General features: G+C 38.7%; 2 protein-coding genes across 2 annotated transcripts in view; both read left to right on the plus strand.

The window, feature by feature from the left end:
* The first annotated feature begins 9,657 nt into the window (after positions 1 to 9,657).
* Positions 9,658 to 17,888, plus strand: pyya (peptide YYa). The gene is made up of 4 exons (XM_005949941.3): positions 9,658 to 9,793; positions 12,035 to 12,222; positions 17,292 to 17,372; positions 17,475 to 17,888. The coding sequence occupies exons 2-4, from the start codon at positions 12,035 to 12,037 to the stop codon at positions 17,497 to 17,499; spliced, it is 294 nt and encodes a 97-aa protein (XP_005950003.1). The 5' UTR covers positions 9,658 to 9,793; the 3' UTR covers positions 17,500 to 17,888.
* A 2,190-nt stretch (positions 17,889 to 20,078) lies between these two features.
* The window catches only part of mpp2a (membrane palmitoylated protein 2a), a 17,690-nt gene continuing 10,789 nt past the window's right edge, over positions 20,079 to 26,979 (plus strand). Inside the window, exons 1-7 of the mRNA XM_042215359.1 lie at positions 20,079 to 20,160; positions 23,760 to 23,808; positions 25,046 to 25,146; positions 25,279 to 25,434; positions 25,557 to 25,724; positions 25,900 to 26,007; positions 26,851 to 26,970. Coding sequence (XP_042071293.1) covers positions 23,778 to 23,808; positions 25,046 to 25,146; positions 25,279 to 25,434; positions 25,557 to 25,724; positions 25,900 to 26,007; positions 26,851 to 26,970 — 684 coding nt within the window. The 5' untranslated portion in view covers positions 20,079 to 20,160; positions 23,760 to 23,777. The remainder of the gene's footprint in view (positions 20,161 to 23,759; positions 23,809 to 25,045; positions 25,147 to 25,278; positions 25,435 to 25,556; positions 25,725 to 25,899; positions 26,008 to 26,850; positions 26,971 to 26,979) is intronic.

Genomic DNA, 26,979 nt, shown 5'->3' on the forward strand with positions numbered 1-26,979 from the left:
AGAAGGCAATACTGACTTCTGATGGCAAAGCTGCTATCATGTTTTTTGCAAAAATCATTTCTGATGAAAAAAGTTTTTCTTTAGTTTACATGTGCTTTTTGTTAACATATATCCATGGAAGGGCAGGATGGTCCCAGGACAGAGCCATACTGTTAAATTTAAGTTAATACAGGTCAAAATAAACAATAATGAAAGCGTATACATGCATTATATGTGACTAAAGAGATCTGTAATTATTAGTCACCAGGGGTCTATTAGAGGTTTGTGAAAGCAACATGTGTGTATGTGCTTGCATGTCAGGGCATTGTGACTGACTTATGTAGAGCAGGTGCTGCCACACCAGACTGACACATTAAAATATTGCTACACTGTGTCGGGATTCACAAGGACTGCCTCATCTTGTGCTGTGAGAATCAGTGCAAGTGATCACACAGTGACGTTGGTCAGGAACTTAAGGCTACGCACTGTGACACACACGACTCCTCTGGTGTCATTTGTTTTGACATTGATGGTAAGCTGAGGTTTTTCCTCTAAGCCTTTGCTGTCTCTTGTCTTCTGGTTAAAAAGAGTAAACATGTGATTATGCTCAAGATGATTCACCTGAACACACCAGTGGTTAGACTCTTTTCATTTCCAAGTTGTTCAGACTCTGTCACCACATTAAAACTTAGTGGTTATCTGTAAGTGTATTTTTTTTTAATTTGCAAAGTTAATATTATGAAAATGAGAATTTCCCCTCCAGCCAGTCTTTATTGCTTATTATGTTAAAAGTTGTTTATTGTCTTTTTGTCTCTTTTAATTGTTTCATTAGTCTTTGTTTTCTTTGGACATTTTAGATTATCTTGCCTTTGGATTTTATCAGTAAACTTGGTCAGTCTGCTTCCTGCCTTTCAGCATCTTTGCTTTTTCCAGACGTCATTGTCTCAACACTTGGGTCTACTGAAGAAATAATCAGCAACAAAGCACAAAACTCCAAAATGTTCTTTGGCTATTAAACTTGGAAGCACTTTTTTTAAGTTAATCACTGTCATAGACTGTACTATTGGACCTTATGTTTATGCTTGTTGCTCTGGGACACATTTCTTATTTTATTGAGACCTGTACAATTTTAACAAGCTATGCCATGCTCTGGTGTAGTTGGGCAAAAAAATGTATCCAACCATCTGTGTAAATGACCGCAGTAAGCTGAGAAAAATCGGCTGCACTGAAAAGAGAAAAGTGGAATTTTCTAGAAGTAGTGACAAACTCTGCTTGTTATTGTAAGAGAATTTTAACATATTGTGGAAAGAATGACGAACACAATCATATATTTGCATTCTTTCAGCACTTTTTATTCCCAGTTGCTGCTCCTTAAACCCTCGGCTGCAGCTTTTCAGCTGCCAGCCACACATATACAACAACAAAGCTTCTTAGGTCCCAGCACGTTTAATAGGGGAGGTGTGATGAGCTGATCAAGCTCAGGTGTGTCCACCTCCCCCGCAGCCGCGCCACAAACCACGCCCCTCCACACATATCATTGTAATCGACTAGTAATATAAAATATTTATTATAGCTTCTTTAATTAGGATTGATTAGCAAATAACTAGCCCCACACCTTTAATGTTAACTTGCTAATCAATACTGGCCAAAGATATTATACGCTAGCTCAATATTACACCCACCATACAATGGGCACTTTCTGTTTGTGTCAATATCTTGAAGTCTGCCTGTACATTCCTTCAGGACAATGTAATTTTCCAGGTCATTTCAGTTTCATTCTTTGTCTTTAATGCTGTCATAAAATCAGCTTCTATCCTTTTTTCCAATATGTCTCATTTCGTAGATTAAGTTGGAACTTAGTGATAAGGGTCACTGGCAGTGTAAACATATCCTCCTGGGTAGACACCTACACACACGCGCGCACACTCTGTGGTCAGTAATTGCCTTGCCCTTTTAGCAATGCATTATCACAGGTAATATTTGTGGAAGGATCTAAGGTATGTTAGCTTCCCCAAACAAACCTACATTCTCCATCAAGTGCACACAGAGTAAGCTATTGGCTACTGTGTTTGCTCAGCGAACAGAGAAGGGTTGAGTGCAAAGATGTTTATACAGCTTTCATTGACTCTGTGTGAATGATAAAGAGACAACAGAGAGACGGGCGAGTAAGCTGGAGAAATGAGTTCCAGTCATTCAGTGACTGGAATGACACACACGCACACCTTCATATACGTCACTACCAAGAACTTATCTGTAGTATCTCACACACACCTTCAGACACCAAGCTACTTTTTGCACAGTACTCAGTGTTTTGCACATTTCCATTGCACTGTCTTGTGTCTGTATCGTCTTGTCTTGTTTTTGCAATTTTTGCACACTGCACAGTATTGATAGGATTTTGTTAAAGATTTTTTACAAACCAAACACAAATGTCCTTGATTTATGTGTAAAGTTTATTTACACATATAGAGATTTATATTTGAGAGGTGACTGAGAAATTAATTAGCACACATTACAATCAACTACATTCCAATTCCTACACCTGGAAAAAAAAACACTTCCTTCAAGATTAATTTCTTACCTTCCAGGCAGTCGTTTGTTTCACTTCAAGCAAAGAAAAAAAGAAAATTAATCAAAAACCTGCATAAAGTGTTACATCTTTATTTATTTATTATATTCTCTCAAAGCTGTGTCATAATGCAGCAGACTCATTACATTTGATTTTTTATGGATTTCACACTTTGCACTGACAACTAATGTTTGATTGTATTTTTCACTTCTTATGTTTCAGTGGCATTGTGTTACATTTATCTTACTCACCTCAGTGTGAGTTCAACAGAGTAATTCAAGCTGGACACAAAAGGCACACGGCATAATAAATAAGTGGTGGGGTTTGACAACTGATATCTGTCAAATTAATTATATTTCAGTAATATGTAATATCGCTCTGCTTTCACAAAATCCTCCTTAATATAAAAATGTGAAATGTGGATTGTTCATTTTATTTCTGTGCAACATTATCCACAATGAGCCTTATTAGAAAACAAATCTACCCCAAACCAAGAGTCCTTCATCAATGCTAGTCTACATCTAGGCTCTTTTTTGGCACATTGTTTTACAAATCAAGTTCAAAGTATTAGGTGTTTATAAAAGTGACATTCCACATTGAAGTTGCTCTGATCAGTGAACAAACTTGAAGATCTTACTCCACCAAATCTTCATTGTCACCAAAAGACCCTGAACCACAAGCTACTGGCAGTTCCTATGTGGGACGTCTTTCAGAGGAAATCCTTTTGAGTTCCATCTCTGCTGAATTGAAAAATCTGTGGACTGGATTTCTCCCCTAGCCTGTCACAGAGTCACGCTGAAAAACTAATTCAGGCATTTATTAATGCAAGGCTGTACCACCATTCATTATTATGCAAATGCACTAAAAACTCTCTGAAAAGCCTTAAATTACACTCAAAATGCTGCAGTGAGAATGTTGACAAACTGGAAAGAGAGAGCATATTTATCCCATATTGGTTTCTCTTCACTGGTTCTCTGTTAAATCAAGATTAAAATTTTCAATCCCTCTAAGTAGAATGGGAGGCAGAGCCTTCAGCTTTCAGGCCCTCTTCTGTGGTACCAGTTTGGTTTTAAGAGACTGTTACGAGTTCAAAATTGGGGATGGAAACAAGAGAAAAACCACAATAACAACACTGGTCCGGCCGGGTTGAGTCAAACGATGATTTTAATGATCACACGCGTGGGAGATGGACACTGATGCAGACAGCCTCAAAATCTCAAAATGGTGGAGCATTGCTCAAACTTTTATAGCCTCTGGTGCCTCCACCTTATCATACAAAGCCTAAACATTCACATGCTCTCTCTCACACAGCGCCTAAGCTACGACCTTGGCTCCCCGTTTATCTGCTCCTGCTGAGATGGGGCAGAAAACTCCAGCACACTCTGTTCTCTTCTACTCAGACAAATTAGACAATAACCTTCTGCGAACAGTATTTCTTATAACTCAGCAGTATAATGCATCATAAAACAATATCATTCATTCACAACAAGTCAGCAATTTAATGTAATGCAAATCAGTTTAACTAATGCAATAGTTATCAGCTTCTTCTAATTCAGGAGAATAATGCAAACTAAAACTACATAATAATTCACAATCGTTATTTCGGGGTATAACATGGCATAAAATAATATTAGAATCTAACAAGACAGACACCATCTCTACTTTTCACGATAAAAAGCTTTGCTTTTTGCTAAAGCATATAGTTCAGGCTGGATCAGGTGACACTAAGCCATCCTAAAGCTGCAATAGGTTGCTGGGGGGCTTCCCATGATGCAGTGAGTGTTTCTTCTTCACTTGCCTCTTTTTATTCTGTTTATACACCACATTGCATTTAATAAACAGTTATTATTAATTATTAATCTCTGGTTTTCCTTCACAGTGTGTCTGTTGTCCTCTCTCCTCAGACCCACATGACTCATCATGGCAGATGGCTCCCCCTCCCTGAGCCTGGTTCTGCTGGAGGTTTCTTCCTGTTAAAAAGTTGTTTTTCCTCCCCACTGTCGCCAGGTGCTTGCTCCGGTGTCATCTGATAGTTGGGGTTTTCTCTGTATTATTGTAAGAAACAAAAAACTAACAAAGAAAAACAAAAGTTACAATAAAACACCGAGTAGCCATGCACCTAGTTTTGCACCATATCTCACAATAAGATATAACATTTATATCTGAAATTCAACAGTGTTGTCCTTAAGGTGCAAACCACAAGAGTACAGTTTAGAGAATCATGTGAATAGAATACATTCTAGAAGAACAAACAAAGCAAAGAGTTCTTTTCCTTGACAAGCAAGCTCCTTTTTCCCTCCTAAACGCTACTTCACATTCCCCTTTGTCTTTGCAGATGCAACCAGCGGGATCAGTCAGGCCTGAAAGTCTCTCTTAAGCATGCTGGTAATGTTCTGGTGGCTGCCCACTGCTTCACTGGGTGAATGGGTTAAATGCAGAGGAACTATTTCCCTATGGGGACTAACATGCACACTTTACACTTTACACACTTTTCTTGTCAGAAAGCTCATTTAGCCCAGTAGGTCCACAATGTGTGAAAGTGTTACAAGCATTTGAGCCCCACTCCATGTCTCATCCATGACATTTTTGACTTAATTCTCTTCACTCCCATGTGCATGGACTCTTAATTGGTACGATAATGACTGCAAACCAACTGCTCTGTAGAGAGGACGATCAATAAGTGCTATAGATCTATATGAGGAAGTTCTCCACTCAAGCTTATCTATTGAATTTAACCCCTCTCTTGCTTTCAGTAAATCCTGTCCACTCTGTTTTGGACAAGTAACAAGGCTCATAGAAACCTTTTTAAAGCACTTTGAGTGGTTAGGAAGAACGTAAATGTAACTCTAGTCCATATTTCCACTAGAAGATCATTTTATTTAAGAATAAAATAATTATGAGGGTAAATGCACTGTGATGGCCAAACCCGTGGCCACACTCTAAAGTCGGTAACTTTTGTATTTTCATTCTTCATTTGAACATAGTAATACATTTTAGTTGCCAATAATTTCGTTGATTGGTTTGGATACATTTGTTCTATTTGTAAGCGCACACATTTAGTTTACTTATGTATTCATACTACTTCATTTCTTTGCTTTCTGACTAATAGTGATGGGACGTTCTGTATCGAGGCTTCGGAGCGTGTGTCGAGTAATGGAGGGGGCGTTTCCGCGAAGCGCGTATCGAGGCTTGCTTCATTTATGGGAGGAGCTGAAAATGATGACGTCCGAAGCCTCGCTGCCCGGCTGTACCACGTGACTGGTTCATGAAGTGGTTCGAACTTTGCCGCGAGATATGACAGCGATATAAACCCCTCAGACTTCATTCAAAAATGTGGGTGTTTGATGGAGAGTTGCGGTTAGTGAGAGTTTGGAGACAGTTTGGAGGTTTATGAGAGTGAGGAGAGAAAGTCAGGAGAGAATGGAGCCAGCTAAGAAGAGGAGGATGTCCTCCCCTGTGTGGGAACATTTTGATCTTATTCCTCCCAACAAGGTATGTAAATTTCTACAGAAGATGTATTTTCATAATACTGATGGTGCAATACAATTTATGTTAAGCTGTCTTGACTTTTGTACAAGGTGAAGTGTTTGCTATGTGCCAGGGAGCTGGGATATAACAACAACACCTCATCCATGCTTAGGCACTACAGAGCTTTGCATGAGAATAAGGGGGAACACCGATTGTGGAGCAAGACCAGGTGAGCCATCAAATGCACATGATAATATAGCATGCAGTAATGTTACTAAATGATATAACAATATTCATACACTGTAATAAGTTACGTGTAGTGATATTTATATTTGTGCTTTCTTTATTGTCTTTCCTCAGGAGAACAATCTCAAATAGATGAAGACCTGGTCAGCATGGTGATTGAGGACTCCCAGCCATTTAGCATTGTGGAGGACAAAGGATTCATATAAGATTTGTTAAATCATTAAATCCTAGCTATGTTCTCCCCACTAAAAGGTCATAAAAGCAGTGAAATTTAGTTTTTACAGAATAAAATGTGGGAGGACTAGGTAAGCCTAGGTGTAGCTGTCCATACCTCAACGTTACAAAAGCACAACTACTGTCCACACCCAACCACACCTCACCTCACAGTAAATGATCATTTCCATTTCAAGCATTTCCAAATAATCATTTTCCATACTGCCATATAAATATACACAGTATACTGCCATCACTACAATATACATGTTTTACACACTCCTTTTGTTGTTGACATTTACAGGCTGTGTGCAAAATGCCACACTCTTCAAATTCATGCCAGCTATTATTTTTACGTCCAGTAGGTGTCCTGCTAGAGCAAATGAAGCTTCATGAAGCTTCGCGTTGGGGTGAACCAATTGGATGAAAAGCTTAGTTTCTTATGGTTCATCTCCTCATTCATGCTTCTGACTAACCTTTGTCTTTTTATTTCTTACCTGCCATCATCCCTGGGAGTTGCTGGACAAAAGATGGCAGCCAGGGTTTGAAACCATTAAATACAAAGGAAGATAATTGGACCACACCACCACTTCCTGCTGAAGGGGGGAATGTGTGTTTTCTTTACTTTAAAAACAAAGTATTTGTATTTAATTAAATATTTGAGTTTAGGGTTTAATGGGGTTTTTGATTTTCTTCTTTAGTGTTTAGTTTATTAACAAACTAGATTGTACTGCATCGTTTGTGATTTATGATTGTGTTTTGTTTGTTACCCCTCATGTGTCACAATGGTCTGATCAGCCATTATATATACCCTTGTATGTCATTTCATGTTTAGGTCAATTATGTATGTTTGGGCAGTCATTTGGTTTGTTAAGGTTGCAGTCTGTGCCTGAGTTCAGTTTTGTTTCTTTGACCTCTTTTACGAGCTCAACATTTATTAGTCTTGTAAATAGAATTTTTGGGGGTTAAATAAATGGAAACTATATTTTTCTAATAATTCCTGGGCTCCTCCTGTTTTTCAACTCGGTCCATCACATGCACATTATTTGCTTGTGCTGATATTAGGAAAGAAATAAGAGTGACCAAAGCAATACCTTTATAAAAATATAAATATATATATAAATGTTTTTATTTGGGTATCTGGCTTAAAAGTTAAGTTGATCAGTTGTACTAAGAACTGAGAAAATTAAAATTACTATTAATATTCACTAAAATCTATTATTGAAAAAAATCTGTTAAATCTAGTTTTCAGGTCCCTTGAAGTCGCTGGCTATTTATTTTTTTTTTTTTTAACCTGGCAAAACATCCTGACATTTGGTCAGTAAAAGCTCCACAATCCAAACCAAATGGCACAGACAAAGTACTACCACGAAACACAGAATCAGTGACACCAATGTCAGTAAATCTGGCCTAAAAATTGAGAACTCAACTAAACCGATTATTATGTGTCACATTCTGCAAATGGCAGAAATACCACTTGTCACCTATAGCTGTTACCTTGGGTGGCTGTGGATCAGGTAGAGCAGGTCATTTACTCATTAGATGTTTGGTTGTTCAATTCTTGGCTGCTTGAGTCTGCCTGCTAAAGTACAGGCAACATACTGATCCATATTCCATATGCGGCTTTTGTGAATGTATGTGTGTAAATATAAAGCGTGTTCCATAATTTTACCTCTGTTGGTTCAACACTCAAATTGTTTTTCTTTGAATAGACCGTTTCACTGAATTAGCCACAGGTAACAAAACAAACTGAAGGCTCATGCACTGTGTTTGACATTACAGTTTTTCTGTTAAATGTTTTTGTGCTTTGTTGTTAGAAATATAGAAACCCTGCCTCTAAGCCTGAATGTTTGTTATCACTTGTTGGATATTAAGAGATTTAATACACATAAGAATATTTAAGCACATTTCACAACACGTGACTGTGAACTTCAGCTGTTTTACACAGAAATAAAATGCCTCTAGCGTTCTACTAAAACCTGCTACAGAGAATTTCTTTCTAATCTAAATCTTCAAACTCCACTTGTGAAGGCCTAACCTCACTACTGGCTGTGCAGCTTATTCCATGTTTGAATATTTCTTTTTGTTTTTGGCTCTCCGTGGTTATTGCAACGGTCTCAAATAAATGAATTCAAATGTTAAAAAAGTACAGAAGTGATGGATTAACCAGTGAGGAGACAATGACAAACTGTTTAATGAACTACATGCAAACATGTCAGATGTAAAGATGAAGCAAGTCTTCAACCAGGAAAAGAAAACAAAGCAGCAACTCAGGCCTGCAGCGAAACACGGATTTCATCAATAAAACGGGAAAAATTCACAGGGGAGTGAAGGCGATGGGGGAGAGGGCTGTGGGTATGCATGACACGTAAAGCCATATCGTTCAGGTGCTCATACGTCACAGCTTTGGACTACTGGGAACCTGCGTCATCACGCTTCTTTATTGACGCTGGCACAACTACTTTACGGTGAAATCCGTCCGTCTGTCCGTCAGCCTCACAGTTGCTCACGTGGCTCCGCCTGGTGGCAGAAATCGCAACAGTTTGAGTCACAGAGTGAAAGCATTCCGAGCAGACTGACGTGCAACGAAACACAATAAACGCTTTTAGCTAAACTTCAGACACAGTGGTGTGCACGTGGTTAATCTCCACAGATCAGCCAAAACACAAAGATTTCAGTTTGACTGGGAATATGTATTCCATAACCCAGAGTTGATTCACTGCTGCCCCGAATACACGGAAACCTCAGCCAACAAGAACGAATCACTTTGTTTGGACAACTACTGGTTTCCATTTGGACATGTTGGATCATATTTGACTGATTTCTCGTGAGATGCATATCGAATGTAACAGGTTGCTTTACTGGATAGTTGAGCCAGGACTTCTGGTGGCCAGATAAGCCCAGTCTGGGTTATGCAGAGCTTTGAGTAAACAGATGGAAACTCACTAAACATTCTTTTTTTTTCTTTTTGCACTGATGCAGCTTTTGAGTGTCATGGCCCAAAATGTCATCAGAAACACAAGACTGACTGCGTGACCGACTCCTTAGTAATGTCTCATCATCATCATCACCATCGCTATCTGACTCATTCGGCCTCTACTCCCACCCGTCTCCCTCACACACTCACGCGGTGTAACCCCTCCCTTCTCCGCTGCTGCTAAACTGTATAAATAACCTCTGTCGGAGTTTGGAAGCAAGGTACAGCGACCTGCAGAGTGAAAACAAGACACCGAGGAGGAGAGAGAGTAAACCCTCTGCTGCTGCGAGAGACCACCTGTGGCTGCCACGTCTACCTGTAACCTCCAAAGTCTTCTCAAAGTAAGTCTCCACACTTCTCACACAACCCGTGCTTTAACTTTCTTTGACTCCAATAGGAATTTGTTGATTTGTTTATATACCGGTAAATAAATAAATAAATAAATCAAAATAATCGCAACTTTGCTGAGCAAAACGTACTTAAGATAAAAGGTTTCTTCTGCTCGCTTGCCTTTAAGCGTTAATTGGTGTCCAGTAGCTTGGCTGAGGTGACATCTGGAGCGCGTTCAGTACCACGGACAGCTCAGCCTAGTTTTACCACACAACACATGCCATCGTTTTGCCTCAGGATCCACATTTGTTTCGTTTAAAAAGTATTTTTTTAAAAGCAGAACTTCAATATAACCGATTACAGCAGAAATGTGCGCAAAGGTCACTGTTGCTGAACTTGATCAGATCTGCTCTAAATTCTGAAGATCCGCTTTATAAGACCTGCTGAAGGAAGGAAAAGGACTTAGAACAAAATCTAGTGGCCTCAGTTGCTATTTTTTTTTAAATAATATTTTATATTTTTCAAATGAATAAATACATAAAAGGAGGATATACGTTTTTCTTATTTATTTATTGAAGCAACTCCGACTTTAATCTATAATTCACCCCATGCAATTATTTAGAAAAGGACTGGAAAATACAGCAAATAAGCAAATAAATAAATAGCCGGGCTGCAGGGTGCGAGTGGGGGTAGAGAGCAGAGGTTTCTGGCACACTTTCATCTGCTCCCACACATGCACGGGGAATAGGAAACGTGCTGGAGAGGTTCACACTCCAGCAACATAGTACTCATGGTAGGTGAAGGCCACATTCACATAATACAGTTATTCTACCAAGAGTCTTGGTGGAGATTTACTGCTGCAAATGGAAAATGCGAAAAAAGTCGCAAAACGCAAATAAATAAATAAATAAACAAACAAATAAATGAAATGCTACAATAATATTTTATTTTAAGGATTTCACAAAATATTGCGGTTCTTTTTTGTTTTTAAGTTGTTGGTTAGACAAGATTTACATACAGAGTTTTAAAAGACAATTAGATTGTAGACTGCTAGTTCTGGCCTGATTAAATAGTGTGGGTGTGCGATCCCCTGCTAAATGTGGCACAGCATATAGACCAAAACACCCAGAAGGTAAATCCTGAAGCAGCTGGTGCAGCTTGTCAGATGTGAGCGTCTGTTAGTTTCATGGTTTTCTGTAAGTCTGAATGGAAAAAAAAAAGAAATTCAATTTAGATCTCTTTTTTTAAAATTCAATTGATTGTGAAACAAATTAAACAGTGAAATGGCCAAACTAATGCAAGTGATAATTAAGCTCCTTACTGCCATTTTCAACAGCCTCTGGACATTTCCACCACAGACTCCACAGAGGACAGAGGGATTTTTTTTTTATGCTTTATGTTAGTTGTGCAAATTTACGAGTTTGCAGTTTTTAAATCTGTGCAGACCTGGTATGGAGCAAACCAGTGACTTCTGGGGAAAATGGACATGCAGTTACTTTATCTGACTGTTAATCCAGACATACACAGATTTATAGTTTGTTGTTGTAAAAAAAAATACTTGTTTAGTTATCAACAAGAAGTTACAGCAAGATTTCTCTCTTTGTTGAAAGGCTTTAATCCAGGATTCTAATTAATAATTGTAACAGCAGGAGCAGATTTGGTAATGGTATGATGTGATAATGAAATAATCGTCATAAAGCTGATACACTTCAGTGGAAATCCAGTTCCTCACACAGCATGCTAGTTATTATTATTATTAATGCAAATTAAACCTTTCTGTAAACTCCATTAAACCCACAGCCTCCGTGAAGATGCGTGAAATCAGTTTCCTCCTCTAGAGACAAATCCATTTTCTTCATCTTCTTTCAAAAGACAACAACTTTCAGGGAAGAGCTGACAAAAAAATCAATCACAGCCCAAAGCCCTAAAAAACATTAAAGGTATATATTGACTTGTTTAACCGCTTCACACACCTCCGTTTACTCATCAGCCTGAGCAGATATTACAGATGAAAACAGATGACATTTGCACCCCTCAGGAGAGGTATGGTACGGGTCGAAGGTTTTGTCATTAGACAGGAAAGCCTTTATTAGACTCAAAGTATCTTTTTTAATGTATTTATTTATTTGTAAGATTTCATTTAGGATTTATTTATTATTTCCTTCTTTTTTGTTATTTTTCATTATGAATCAATGGGAAATTAGACTTCAACAGTGGTTAGATTTCCATAGCATTTATGTGCCTTGTTACAGATGGTTGTGATACTGAAACCTTGGACAGTGCTGGTGGCCTTAGTGCTGTGTGTGCTGGTCTGTCTGGGAACACTGGCTGATGCCTACCCCCCCAAACCCGAGAACCCAGGAGAGGATGCTCCTCCTGAAGAGCTGGCCAAATACTACACTGCCCTGAGACACTACATCAATCTGATCACCAGGCAGAGGTATGACCACACACACATACACGAGTGTGTGCCCAACAGGCACCGCTGTTCAGGACAGCCTTGAAATGAATGTGGTCCTCAAATGACATTTAGATTTGGTACCATGAGAAAATGACTGAACTTGAAGGAAAATGGTGATTTCCAAACAAATAAAGAAACCATTTCCATCTCCTGCATTAAATTTCAATAAGGATATCAAGGTAAATTTAACAAGGTAAAAAACAAGAAAAAAAGATACAGCACAATCTGCTTCATCACCAGTGAAATGACGTGTGCCATATTTGAAAATGTGGAACGAAAAAACAAAAAAGCTTGAATTAATTTTTTTGTTCAGTTTTCTTCCACCAAAAAATCCTGCAAGGCAGGGCACCAATATGAATATTTAATGGTCCCACACTAATAACCTTTCCCAAGTCTTTAAGTATTGTTTTTACTGTTGTGGATGATCCACATGAAGCTGGGCATGAAGAAAGTATGTGAGTTAAATCACTCATAAACAGCCCTTGAAAAATCCCCTCAAAATTAATGACCCTGAGCCAACTGTAGGTGTTAAGCTAAATGTGTTAGTGGGGAACTTGAGCCTTTTCTTGCTTCTTTCCTGCCGATCTTACTTTATTCCAGACTTCATTTTATCTTCCTTGAGTCATTAAAGCAAGCTGGTTCATACATAAGCCTGGAGCTCTGTCAATGTGTGATGTACACCCTCTTCCTCCCCAACACTTCACACAATGAGATTATAGATTAGATTACTGTCCACTCTCCGAAACCTTCAGGCCTCGAAATGAGCGGGACCAGAGCAATAAAATCGGCGCAGACCGACCCAAGAAAGAAGCCCAAATTCAGTTAGCAGGGCCCAAGCTAAAGCCTGCTGCTCTCAGGTATAAAGATCACCAGTATGGAATTGTCAGAGGGTGTTTCATCATTGGAAACAGTCACACTCGGGAGCTATCTGTTCTCATTCATGAAAGTCAAATAGGCCATTGGTATTTAAATACATCCAGTGCTATAGAAAGTTTTTGCATTTCACTAGAGAGGTGCACATTATGGTTTTCACAGTGGGTGTGGGTGTTTGTTAGGTTTAGACACACTAGATACAACTGATAGCTCTATGAGGTGTAACCACAAATGAACAAAAGAAAACAAAAGTAAAATTTGCATAGTTATTATATCATATGTGCTATATTGTGACAATGTTAATATTTAAATATTGCATTTATCAGTTACCATCACATGTAGCCACGCTTTTCAGTGTAAGTAGCATTTCTTACTACTCCAAATTATATGGAAAATTATACACAAATACATCAAAAATACCAAAACTAACAAAGACACGTTCATCCCCAACTGGCTCAAACATTTCACAGAAAGCTGTTTTAACACATGAAGGACTGTGAAGATGTTAAAGAGGATGGATTTTAATTCTGGTGACTTTTGTCTTTTTTTTTCTTTTTTACAAATATCCATACAACTAATCAATTAAAAATTAATTCAAAAGAACACTCAATCCTTAGATTGAGCTTTAGATTTAAATTAAGGTCCCACAATTGTAGGAATTGCAGGCGTGAGCCTGTGAACCTGCTTGATCATTTCAGTGCAGCACTAACAGAAAATGTTGAAAGTATAATATTATTACATTTCCTTAAGTAAGAAATCCGAGCATTTCTTTCACCACTGGGGAGAAGAAGACACAAAAGGACACATTAAGGCTAAAGAAAAAAATATTGGTAGATTGGTAGGAAGATTGAGGTATCAACCAGCGGTGAAAACATTTTATATCCTGATATGTTGCCAGCTGTGTGACAGCTGAAACAGTACATGTGCGCTTCTTGATTGCTTACCTGCAGGGAAGCACACACTGAGGAAGTAACGGAGCATAAGATTGGGTGCTGAGGTCATAGGGGAGGTGGAACAGATGTTTGATGGGAAAACAGAAGAACTGCAGGCCGCTCTGCGGGACCTGAGATGATTGTTTCGCACACATAAACACACACACACACACATTACCAAGTAAATTTTCAGTTAAACGGCTCTGTGATTTTACGTTTGCAGGCTCTTTTGGAACCCTGGTTTCCCATCAAGGGAATGATAAAAACCCAGCCAGACTTGGAAATGACAGCCTCGTACACACATTAAAACAAACACACACTCTTGAATTTGAATCTGACTGTGACATTAAAGCATTAGCAGCAAACAAAAGGGAACAGCTTGGAAAGGTAGAGGTAAGAGAAGACAGGTGACAGACTGACAGACAAGTGTGACGCACCAGAACCAAAAGTCCAAAAGTCATGTGTTTGTTGTGAGAGGAATAAATGTGGTCACTGGTTTGAATCAGGTTGCTGCACACTGCTGATGATTTTGAAAGGAAGGACACAATCACAGACAGAAACCTGCCAACAATAAGAAAAAAAACAAAAAAAAACCTGATTAACACAAAGTGTCCAAAGTGACGGCATGACAAGCACATCTCAAATAAACAAATATAGTACCAACAAAAGCAGACAACATACAAACAACCTAACAAAGTCTTAGGGAACAGACACTTAACACACACCAGGGAACAAGATAACAAACCCCAGGCAAACTGAATCAAACACTAACAAGGGTGAGGAAAAAAAGGAAATAACTTTCAAAATAAAACAGGAAATTGTAAGGTTGATCAAGAATGAACTCTAAACTCTAAGCGGTGCAGAAAATCACAAAGAGAACTTTCAAAAGCGCAGTGGAAGAGAAAATTTAGAGACAGACAATTGAAACTGTGTTGTCATAAAGACAGTGTCGTGGAGATGTGCAAAACTCTTGACTTCTCATTTTTAAAAAGTATTTTTCTACACAAATGGAAAATAGGTGCAGCGTTTTATTAAAATGTGTACATACATGCATGAGAATGCATTGTATAAAGCTACATTTTAACAAGCTTGAAAGTCAAAATTTGGTATGGCCAACTTTATTCTATAACACAGATTGCTGTAGACATTCACAGTTTTACCTCTCGTGAGCTCTTCTGTGCATACTCATACAGAACCTTCAAATTTGGTTTATCACTCTAGAAGACCTACTGGCACTGGTTGATAATTTGGGCTACCTTTGTCCCCATTTCCCTTCCTTAAGCATGGTTTCCTGACAGCCACCGTTTCATTGAGACCATTTCTAATGCTTCAGCAAACAGTAGATGGATCATGCATCTCACAGGTCTTCATTGGATGTTTTTCTATTTCTTCATATCATGAAAGCACACTTTCATGTTTAGCTGTCTGTGTATTATTTGGCCTGTCACTGCTTTGTTATTTTCTTCACTTATCCAGTTTCCAAAGACTTTTTAAGCACATGGGGCACATTATATCCAGTTTTCCGTTAATAACTCTTTCTTTCGGAATCACTTTTTTTGGTGCAGCTATTGGTGAAACAATGTTATCTTTGGCATTATTCATAGATCCAACTAAAGAAATGGAAACATATATGTTTATGCAACAGAATGCTAGTAACAAAGTACCTAAAGATACTATTCAAACTGTTTTGATAAAACTAATCCAACCCTTGAATTGTGTGACTTGAATCATCCTTGAATCATTGATGGGTCAGTGTTGGTTGTCTTCACAAGACATGAAAGAAAGAAACAAAAAACTCCTCTGTAAACATTCACTTACACATAAATGAATGAAAAGCAGTCAATGGCCAATGTGGGGTGACTCAAGACCTTTGGACCACCTACAATATTAAATATACCATATAACAGTTACAGGAGCTGCATGGTCATGAAAACTCATGCTATGAAGTTCCCAGTGCTCATATTCTGCTGATGTTTACGTCAGATGATTGTTGGTACTTTAGTGTACTTTTACACATTATGTGCCTCAGAATTTGACAGCTCCAATCTAACTTATGAGTGCTGTGATTTCTAAATGCATACACTTTGCAATGATACCACTTACAGTTGACTGTGGGATATCTAGGAGGGAAGAAATTTCATGAACTGACAATGGTGACATCCTATCACAGTAACAGCAGAATGACTTATTAGTTGTTTGTAAAGGCAAACTGCATGGCTACAGGCTTGATTTTATAAACCAGTGGCAAGGGGACTAAAACCACAGTGCGGCACAATGTATTAGTGTATATACAGATATACAGTGTATATCTCAACAAAAGACGTGCGTGTTTCATCGGTAGCCAAATGAGTTTAAACTTATTATGGGGTTAGTATCTTGCCCGAGGATAATTGGCATGCAGACGGGGGGAAGCCAAGGATCGAACCACCAACCTTCCAGTCAGTAATTGATCTGCTCAACCACCTGAGCCACAGCCACCTCAGTGATTTTCAGCCTGTACGAACAGCTGTATATTTTTTCCTGTGGCTCTAGAGATTAAATTCTATCTTATGTCAGATAAATAATCCCTACAATAATATAGAGGATGTGTGCAGTCATGAAAGATGTATGCTGTAGAATCATTCCACCTGAATGCAATCATGTGCCACAAAAGGCAGGAGAAAAGACTAAACACCTTATCTGCAGATCTCATTTCATATCAAGCTTTGAGGGGCGTGTGTTTTCATATTTGTAACTAAATTCTTGAAAATCTGTTAAAAAACATGGATTATTATGGATTATATAGAGACCTCTGTAGCAACCACCAATGTGGCATTCATGGTTGTATCATGGGTAATTTAGGATCCAGTCTTATAGAAGGATTAAAGGTCAGTGTATAAGGGATCCTTGCTGCTTCTATTTTGACTCTATACCAATGAGCTGCACTTTGTGTGACTGATTTACAATAAAAGCAAATCTGTTTTTGTAAAGGAGAGTGAAACAGCAGCATTAGGAAGTGTTTGGATCAGCAGTCGTTTCGAGAACAGAAAATGCACTGTGGTGGTCTGAGTCGAGGGGGAGAATGGTGAACCTTTCCACTAACAATGATTATTAAACAACAGAAACATTTACAGAGGCAAACTGTCATGAATATCTATTTTTCCAAAATAATGCCAACATGAAAGCATAAAGACTGAGCTTTAACTTCATGAAAATGATCACAATTGCAATTTACAATAAAAAAAATGTCTTCTTCACTCTCAGGTATGGAAAGCGTTCAGCTCAGGAGGACGTGGTCGCAGAGCTGCTGTTTGGTGGCGATAACACCAGAGACCAGAGATCAAGGTAAAGATCCTCAAATGTAAAAACTGAAGATGTCACATGAACTTAAAGAATTTACACTCTTCTCTCATTGGCACATTATTTCCTCTCTCTGTCTTTCAACAGATATGATGACTCTTACATGTGGTGATTCTCCTCCCTCATCGGACATTCCCTCTGGGTACATCCCAGAATGCACCTGGAGGGGCCGACATGTGCCTCTTCTTCCCTGTACTCTAAACCCAACAAAAGAGCATCTCTGACGGATCACAACCTCCCTCTGTTTCTCCTGTTGTTGTTTCACATCTCTGTCACTCCAACAAAACTGTACATAATTTATTATTAAAATAAAATATATATGTATATGAAATCACAGAAGGTGGAACTGTGTCTGTGTGTGTGCGTGTGAGCTTTGGTGTCCTTCGACTGTCCATCAGACTGGAGGAGATTCTTGTTTTGCTGTTTGTATTGTGAAAAGTAACATCATAATATGTGAATCAAATGTTTTCTGTGAGAATAAAAGTTCCCAAGGACTCATGATCTTTTCTTTTGTGGCCTTTTATGTTCATTTATAACTCCGTATTTTAATTCTACCCGCTACTATAGCTTTGCCTGATTCAGAGTTCAACAGACTTCTTATTGATCTTACAGTGGGACTTGCTTCTCAACTGATCCTTTGTCTCCAATAAGGTATTTTAACGTCCTCCCCAAAAACATTTCTAAACTTAACTAAGAGACTGACAAAAAATAATGGCTTTGTCCAAAACATCAATGTATTGTGTTGAAGAGATATATTTAAAAGATAGTAGTAATCAGTATAGTGTCCATTCTGCACAGGCTCCAATTAATGGCAAGGGAAATGCTGCTGAACGCTTAGATATGGAGGAATAGGTGCTCTGCTGAATGAAACAGCAAAGAAGCACCAGCGCCAACTTTGGGAAATAAACCACGTTTAGATTTATATGATAGGAGCAAATTGAGGATGTGCACTAAAGTCCGACTCGTAGACAGCTCTTGGAGAGTAAAGGATGATTCTGGCGGTAAACTGACATTGTTTCTTCTACATCGGTAAGATCAAAGCTTTTAATCTAAAGGTTTTAGGAGCTGCTAACAGTACAGAAAAGCCCAAACACCGTTTAACTCCAGAAACTCCAGAACAGTAAGATGACCACATTAGCCACGGCATCACCCAGATCTCAGGACAGATATTGTATTATTTGTTTTTTAAAGGAGTTGGCAACTACACTAACACTTTCTGGTAAAAGACTGCCTCCTGGTGGTGAAACTTCGGGTTACGTTTGCAATATGTGAATACAAAAAGTACCTTTCAATCAGTTTTCTTCTGACATTTCTAAAAAATGGCAAGGATAGAGTAGCAAAATCAGGAAAATTGTTAAACACATAGCTTTAATCTTGAAAGTGTGATTTGCACATTGCTCTAAACTCAGAAAATTTGAAACAATAGTTAATATAAAAATAATGATATAAATAATACAGTATAAATATAAATAACCCGCAGCAACAGCAGACACAGTTCAGAAAATTTAGCTTTAGGCCGAAATATTTTAAAAGGAAAATAATTAATAAGACCCCCCCACCCCACCCCCCCCCTCTCTTTTTTTTCAGTTTTTCTTAGTGTTAAAAACTCTAATGAGGAGAGTTATTGATATTAACACAATCTATATCTCTTACTCTTACTGTGTCACTTGCTCTGGGTGAGAATAGATAATGCACTGAAAATGCAACTATATAGTGTTATATTTATATAAAGACTGAGGTGCTTTCTGAGACATTTATAGCTGGTTTATACTGTCATGTTTTGTAATCTGTAATACTGAAATGTTTCTGGCAATTGAATAGTCCTTGTGGAACTGAGTCAAACTGCAATGTGTGTGTGGGTTTAATTGTTCTTGGACAACAAAAGATCATTATGGTGTGGATGAATAAGACGCATCAATGTGTCACAGGATATGCTGACAGTAACAAAATATCAAGCTTAAATGAAAGTTATCAGGTTATATGCTTAGGGAAACATACAGGGTTAATATGCAGTGCACAAAAGAAAGAGGGTTTACTGTGGGGACAGAAGATTTAGGAGTATTGAGTTAAAACACACAAACACAAACAGCTGCAGTAATGGTAATTTCCTCAGAGACCAGATCTTATTTTATTGTTGAATTTGGGGGGCATGAAGCAAAAGAAAGGAAGAATTAATCCCAGAGCACAGTCATGCTGAAGGCAAAGATGGCCTAATAATACCAGGGAGAAAACCAACATCACATTGTCAAAGGTATCTTTCTCACTGGTATCATTATGTTTCTTTTTATGTATTTTATTTGAGTATTTCTAGGACAAACTGTGATGGAAAAACAAAAGCTCTCACACTTACACATTCTTCTCATAGCTCATGTATTAATTATAACAATAGAAAAAAATGTGGAAGCAAAACAAGCACTGGCCCTTTAATGCACCTCTACGTAAAGCACCGGGAATATGGTCAATTCAACCGGAAGTCTCTTGATTCTAAGCGTTAAAGTATTACATTCCCATCCCGCTTCTTGTTTACCTGCATGCTTTATAATTTTTATTTCAGTGGCAACTCTTACTTTTATATAAATATAAAAATATAATGCTTTAATAATTCAATTTTATTGTAGCTTTATTCGCTAAATGCCCTTTATTCTGAAGTTTTCTCGGAAGTTGTGTATTTTTCTGCCTCTTCCAGTCACAGAGGGAACCGAGAAACCAGACGACAACAAAAAGCGCACGAGACATCACAGACGGCAGGAAGCGTCTCTTGTTGTGTTTAAAGGTGGGTGAGTTTGTTTTTATGTGTCGCAAATATCATTTTATTAACAGACGACGTCTTATCATTAAAGTATCCTAATAAAAGGGTTGTTTATTTAAGGGAGCAGATACACTAAAGCTAGGTAGACAAAGGTGCGCGCGTGTGCGCGCGGTTCTCTCAGTGTATTTAAATAACCGCGCGCCACTAGCGCTACATTTCATTTGTGATGTTTGGTTAGCATCTTCCTTTGTCAGACAGGCTATCTGCATGTCTTTCTGTGCCCCTCTCCTTTTGTGTTTGTGTGTGTGGTGCTTTGTTATGTATGACTCCTGAGATTAATTAGTAGACTTCTCTGCTTGCACTGGTGTATTTGCACCTGTGTCGTTTATTGTGTGTTTGCTGAGGGATTCATTGGTTATGTTAATGGTAGTGTAGTTAGGCTACCAGTTAAACTGTTTTAAGACTTAGAGTCACACTCACCCTGACAATTTTGTATGACAGTTTGTCAAGCTAGACTCATCTGTCCTAATACTTGCCAAATGTAGCTTTTTTAAATTGCTTAATAAAGCCTTTGTCATAATATTAAATACCATAAACCTCTTAAAGTTTTTTCTTTTCTATTATGTATTCTAACAGTTCAATAACAATTCTGAGTAATTCTCTTGCTGTTTAAGTTTAGTAACTGACATGATTTGTGTGTTTGTTATGATCTCAGAGACTCAAAATAATAATAATGATTAGAAACAATAATCACACTACATTTGTCATCAGTTAAGTTGTAGTCCAGCTGTTATATTTGCTTGGTTGGGATTTTCCTTTTGAAATAGTAAAACAGTACAAAAGAAAATGAGGATAAAACAGCACTTTAGCTCAAGTCTAAGGAATAAATCGTTTGAAATAACCAGCTTTACTAAATACAGGATAACGACATAGCTTAAACCATGTTGGCATGTAGTACAGCACACAGCCAAACAGCTTTTGCCGGCATGTGCTTTCTACAATTGTTTCTTTACACACAGCAGGCCTATCCTGGTGCAGCTAAGCAGATGGATGATGGTGGGGGGTGGATGGAGGAGGGGCAGGGATGTTGCATAAATAAGGGAGTAATAAAGAGGAGAGGATGGGAGGAAGGTAAGGAGGAGGGGAACATCATTAAGGGGATCTGCAAGCAAGAAAAAAGGATTAAAAAAAGCAGAGGGGAGTGAGACAGCAGGACAGAGTGCAGAGCTGAGGAAGCTGTGAGGGAAAGAAGTGTTAAAAAAAGTGACGATGAAGCAGGAGGAGGAGGAGGGGTGTTTGTTGGAACGTGTGAGGAAGCAGAAAGCAAATGGACTTCACAGCATTTTAAACACAGTCATTAATGTGTCTGTGTTGGGCTGTTATTGTAGTTGACATGTACAGTAGCTGAGCAGCCTACTTCATCCACATAGAATGAGTCCACGTCCTCATCAGTAATATCAACAAAAAAGCAAAAGTATTGTACTCCCATACTCATTGTCATACAGCTCAGTGAAGTTATGCTGCTACTCACGATGTGCATTTATTTGATGAGTCATACATACACAGTGTGAGTTCAGTTCAGGCGCACCGTCCGTGGTTCTACTTAGATTTGCAACATCTGTTTTTTGTTTTTTTCACACTGAGGATACACACACACACACACACACACACACACACACACACACACACACACACACACACACACACACATTCTGCTCTAAAACTGAGTAAACTAGGTGACTCATAACCAAAATAATTTAGCTGGATAAATGGTACTACAGACTGGAGTCAAATGTAAATATGTAAATATGATTTGGGGGTGCCCCTTTTAAGAGCAGTGGGCAGCCAGTAGGCTAGTCCCTTGGTCAGGGGAATTAACCTGACATGTTTTCAGTTTGGGAAGAAACTGGAGCTACTGGAGGAAACTGGAAGAGCAGATTGAAAAAGGAAGGTGCAGGTTTGAACTTTAAGAAGTTTCACTGTGAGACAACAGTGCTAAGCACCGAAGCATCTTATGCTCAGTCAGTTTCTCTCTTTTATGGTGTTCATTATTATTCATGGAGTTTTGCTGTCACCAGTCTAGACCCAAACAGGTCAGGGTAGTATCCAAGATTAAAATCTTGTAATGTTTTCTTTCACATTTGTTGTCATCAGCTTGGATAAAATGTGCATCAAAGCTGGATGATGGTGTGAATCTCATCTTTCAGACATTATACTTTACATCCAGTCCATCCCGTTCCACACGTCTCACTCTTACAGCTTCTCCTTTTACGTCATCCACTTTTGCCTGAGGTGTTGTGTAATGCCTACTCTAGTATAAACAGCAGGGTGTGTGTGTGAAGGCAAAACTGAGGGAAGATGAGTTTCCATGGCAGCCACAAACTGCAACAGCAGCTTGTCATAGCAACAAGCATAGATAAATGCATAGATAGATAGAAAGCATTAAAGAGGATGTGTGCCTCTTTGGTCCCTGCTCACTTTCTCTGTATTGCCATTGTATTGTGTGTGCTGTCTTGGCAGTGTATAGATTAGTCACACCCACATGCCCCCCCCCTCCCCTTTTTCCATGCATGTTCAATTCCAGAACAATCAGTGGAGCTCCACCCTCAGTCGCTGACATCACTGCACCCTGTGTGTTTGTCGTGCTGCGTTATGGGAGGGGGTTCAAAAACACGAGCATACCGTATACACCCGCAAACATTCCCACGTGCAGCAACTGAGCAGTGCAGTTTTATCTCATGCTAATTTATAGCACACACTGAACCCAGTCATCAGTTATTATCACGCGGTTGTTACTCTTAGTCAGCAGGATGGCAGCATAAGTCTCGACAGAAAAGGATGATTAAAATGTTTAACATGAATATTTTAGACTGCTGAATCTGCTTTTTAAAATCATGCTATAAAAATAATTACTAAAATGTCAGAACTGAACAGAAAAACATGTTAAAGCCCAGATTTGGTTCTTCATATATCTATGATAACTGACAACTCTCCAATATTTTGGTCTCATATCCACTTCTGTCAGATGATCACTAAAAAAACTCAAAGCTGTAGTGCATGTGTGATATATCAGCTCAGCTATTTAGCTTCAGGCCTAAATGGATAAATAGCTACCCTGGCTGTAGTGTTTATGTTTCTATGCCAGTACATTACTTGCAATTGTGCTCTCCCATTTTTCTTCTTCCTGCAGCAATTTATAGGAGTAAAAAAGCCTGGTAAAATCATATAAGCTCAAAAGCTGTTTTTAAAAAATGTGTATTACTGAGGCTGTAGTGGTGTACTGCACTGCGTGTAAGTGTTGCAGTGGCCTATATATTAAGAGTGTTAACTTGTCCAGTTGGTTCCAGTCTTGAGGCTTTTATTCATGTGAAAGTGTTTATCTTTGTATTGCAAGTTGCCCAGTGAGTTTAAAAGCAGGTGGTTTGCACGGCATGAATAGAGGACATCATTCATTTGTACTAAATCATCCCCATCTGAATGTAGCAGCGAAGGAAACAAGCTTTTTTAAAATGTTGGTGTTCATTGAACGTCTTTATCATTATTGTCAGTGTCTTATTTTCAGACCTGCACTTACATTTATTTTGTTGCTCATTCTTTCCTTTTTTTCTTTCTGTCCTTCTCAGATTTACTGCAGCTCTACCATGCCCGTGGCCTCCACCAGGACAGAGCCTGGTGAGACCAAACACTATACTCCACATCAGCTTAGCATCGCCACATGATTGTTTTTTTCTGTTTTCTTTATTCACAGCTCTCTCCTAAAATCCAGTTTCACAAAAGATTAAAAAACAGAAATATGAGAATGTGTTACTAATCTGAAAAATGGTGGTATTTGCTCTTTGTAAGCTAATTAATGATAACAGATGTTTTAGAGTTACAGCTACACTGTAGAATATCCTCCAGGAAACGACTGATGCCCCCAAATACCAATATTTATGATAGCGCTGTAGTATATATATATATATATGATGCTGGTTTGCTTACACCTGTGGCCTTTGATTACATCTGGTAATATCAAATTCAATAATATGAAAATACTAAAATAAATAAAAATGAAAAAATTAAATAATAGCAGCTTGTTACATTGTAGCATACTTCCCTTGAATATGACTAAATATAGAAATTCTTAAATTCACTGCAGTTTTGTACATAACAGCACTGCTGTAGGCTGTATTTATGAGTCATAATCTAGTTTTCTTTCATTTTAAATTTCAACTTTAAACTTTAACCTTAAGGCAGAATTCCAGCTAACAAGCTGTGCTGGCAGGTTGAAATTTTCTCAAACTTCCAAAGCAAAGCAAAGCAATACATGTACAGTTCATTTCTCTAGCACATGATTTTAGCCAATTTTCCTGCAGCTTTCTGTTTTCTTCTCTTTGTTCAATGTTGTCGTTCCTAAAGCCAAAAATGCATCCAAACAACAGACTGTGTGCCACCACACTCGGTAGTATGTTTTAAAGGAGACAGTACACACTGGGGGGAGTATTAACCAAATTTAAAGACAAAAAATGTCAATTTGAGGTCCTGAATGTCGGTTTTGATTGATTTGTCAGCCTTACAGTATCCCCTACCTGACACAACACACAGTCTGCAGCTTTTTTAACTCATGCCATTTGATTAATATGGAGTTATAAACTCATACTCACGTAAGTATCTATTTTTGAAACTAAAAGGATGTTGAATTCCAATGAGGAATTTCCCTATAATGAGCAGAATTCATACAGTTGCATCACAGCTTTGTTAAAACCAGGAAGCCAGGCTTGTTTAAAGCAGAGTTACAACTATAGACACAAGCTCTGTGTCATTTGTTACTGTCTCATTTACCATGTTTCCCTTACTTAATGTTGTTCTTCCCTTCACTGTGTGTGTGTGTGTGTGTGTGTGTGTGTGTGTGTGTGTGTGTGTGTCACAGTGCCCCAAGTGTTGGACGCAATGAGCGACAGCACGGCCAGCTCCACCACAGCCAATGACCTGGACCTCATTTACCTCAAAGGCATCATGGAAAGCCCTCTGGTAGGCTTCACACAGATGCACTCGTGCACACACATATTTTAAATTCAATAAATTTTGCTGTGCTTCTGTCATTCATACTTGCACTTGCAGCATGCTCTCATCTTTGTAACCGTGTTTGTATTTGTGCGTAAGGAGCAAGAGGAGAGCCTGAAGGAGCCACGGTTGTCACCCGTGAGGGAGAATAATGTGGAGCTCCTGCAGGAGATCCTGAGAGACCTGGACCCATTCACCAATCGTTCTGACACCGCAGCCGAGCTTGCTCGCATTCTCACGCAGCCTCACTTCCAGGTGTGGAACACACAAAGTCACACACACAATGTCTCCCACTTTGTGTTTTCACTGTATTCCAGTCACAGAGGTGGTTAATTGAAGGAAAATGAATATTTAATGCATGATATTTTGTGCCTCAGTCTCTGCTGGAGACACATGATTCAGTGGCAGCTCAAGCATGTGAAAGTCCACCTCCCAGCCCATGTGACTTTGTGGATCATGAACCAGAAGACAGCCAAGCACACAACCACCTTCCACCTGATGCCATCCGCATGGTGGGCATACGCAAAATAGCCGGGGAGCATCTGGTAGGTTATTAGAATTTGGACTGTTTGCACCTTTTGTGTTTCCCATTTAAAAACATTCAGTTTGTGAAATAATAAATGCTTGTGTGGGTTGTATGCTGGTGCCATTTGGGTTATGGATGCAGATTTTTATTAGTGTTAATGATGGAGATAATAGCCAGTAATAACTGTATTCCAGGGTGTGACATTCAAGGTGGAGGGTGGGGAGCTGGTGATAGCTCGTATTCTTCATGGTGGGATGATAGACCAACAAGGGCTGCTGCACGTCGGCGATATCATCAAAGAGGTGTGTTGCTTTTTTCTTTTTTGTTTGTTTTTTGTTTTCCTTAGTTTCATTTTCAATTATCCTCTAATTTATTGGTTTATGGTGGAACCTTGCATTTTTAGTTCTATAGGATAGTTGTTTACTTTTTTCAGTAAGTTAGTATTTGATGAAGAATATACTTTTTGGTTTCCTGCTAAGACTATCCGTCCTATGAATGCAAGAGCCGACAGAAACATGTAGACAGCTACTGCAGACTGTTCAGAGGTAACGTCTCCAAAGCTCACTTTGTAAAGCATTATATTTCCATTGTTTCATCTACATTAAAATGTGTCTCACTGTGAGGTTAACAGGAGACCAGCTGAGACTCCAGGAAATCAGTGCACCTGGCCCACTGTCCCTGTGATTCTTGGGAGTGAAGCTATTTTTACAGCAGTAGCTGTTTCACATGTCTCCAGTTTTTTTTATGCTGTTCTGAGTTCCCGCCTGATTTACATATGAAGCTTACCGATATTACCGTATTACCGTATCAATCGTCTCGTTAAGCATTTACTTATCGACTCTTGTTCTCTTGTGTTTATTTCTTCTTGAGTGTCAACTTGTTAACCGCTATGACTCAAGGTCAGGCTCAAGCATGAAATGCCCCGGATTATTTCCGTACCTCCACAACTACCATAAGAAAAAATCTGTTGTTTATCGGCTGTTTATTGATCACGGCGTTCTGAAAGTCTAAATGCATAAATCTGTGTCCATACTATTGTTTAACCACTAGATGGCGAGGTAAACTATGTGTTCTTATGAAAGCATGGGGCAGAAACAGGATAGGAATCTTTTTGTCATTACTCTTGTTGTCTACTTTACTGACAGGCGAATGGACGAGAAGTGGGCAGGGACCCCAGGGTTTTACAGGAAGAGCTGCAAGCAGCTAGTGGAATTGTGGTTCTGAAGATACTGCCAAGTTATCATGAATCCATACCACCTGTACAGGTGACACAT

Source organism: Haplochromis burtoni, unplaced genomic scaffold (genome assembly GCF_018398535.1).
Source record: "Haplochromis burtoni strain Fernald_Lab_line unplaced genomic scaffold, NCSU_Asbu1 Contig_702, whole genome shotgun sequence".
NCBI lineage: Eukaryota > Metazoa > Chordata > Actinopteri > Cichliformes > Cichlidae > Haplochromis > Haplochromis burtoni.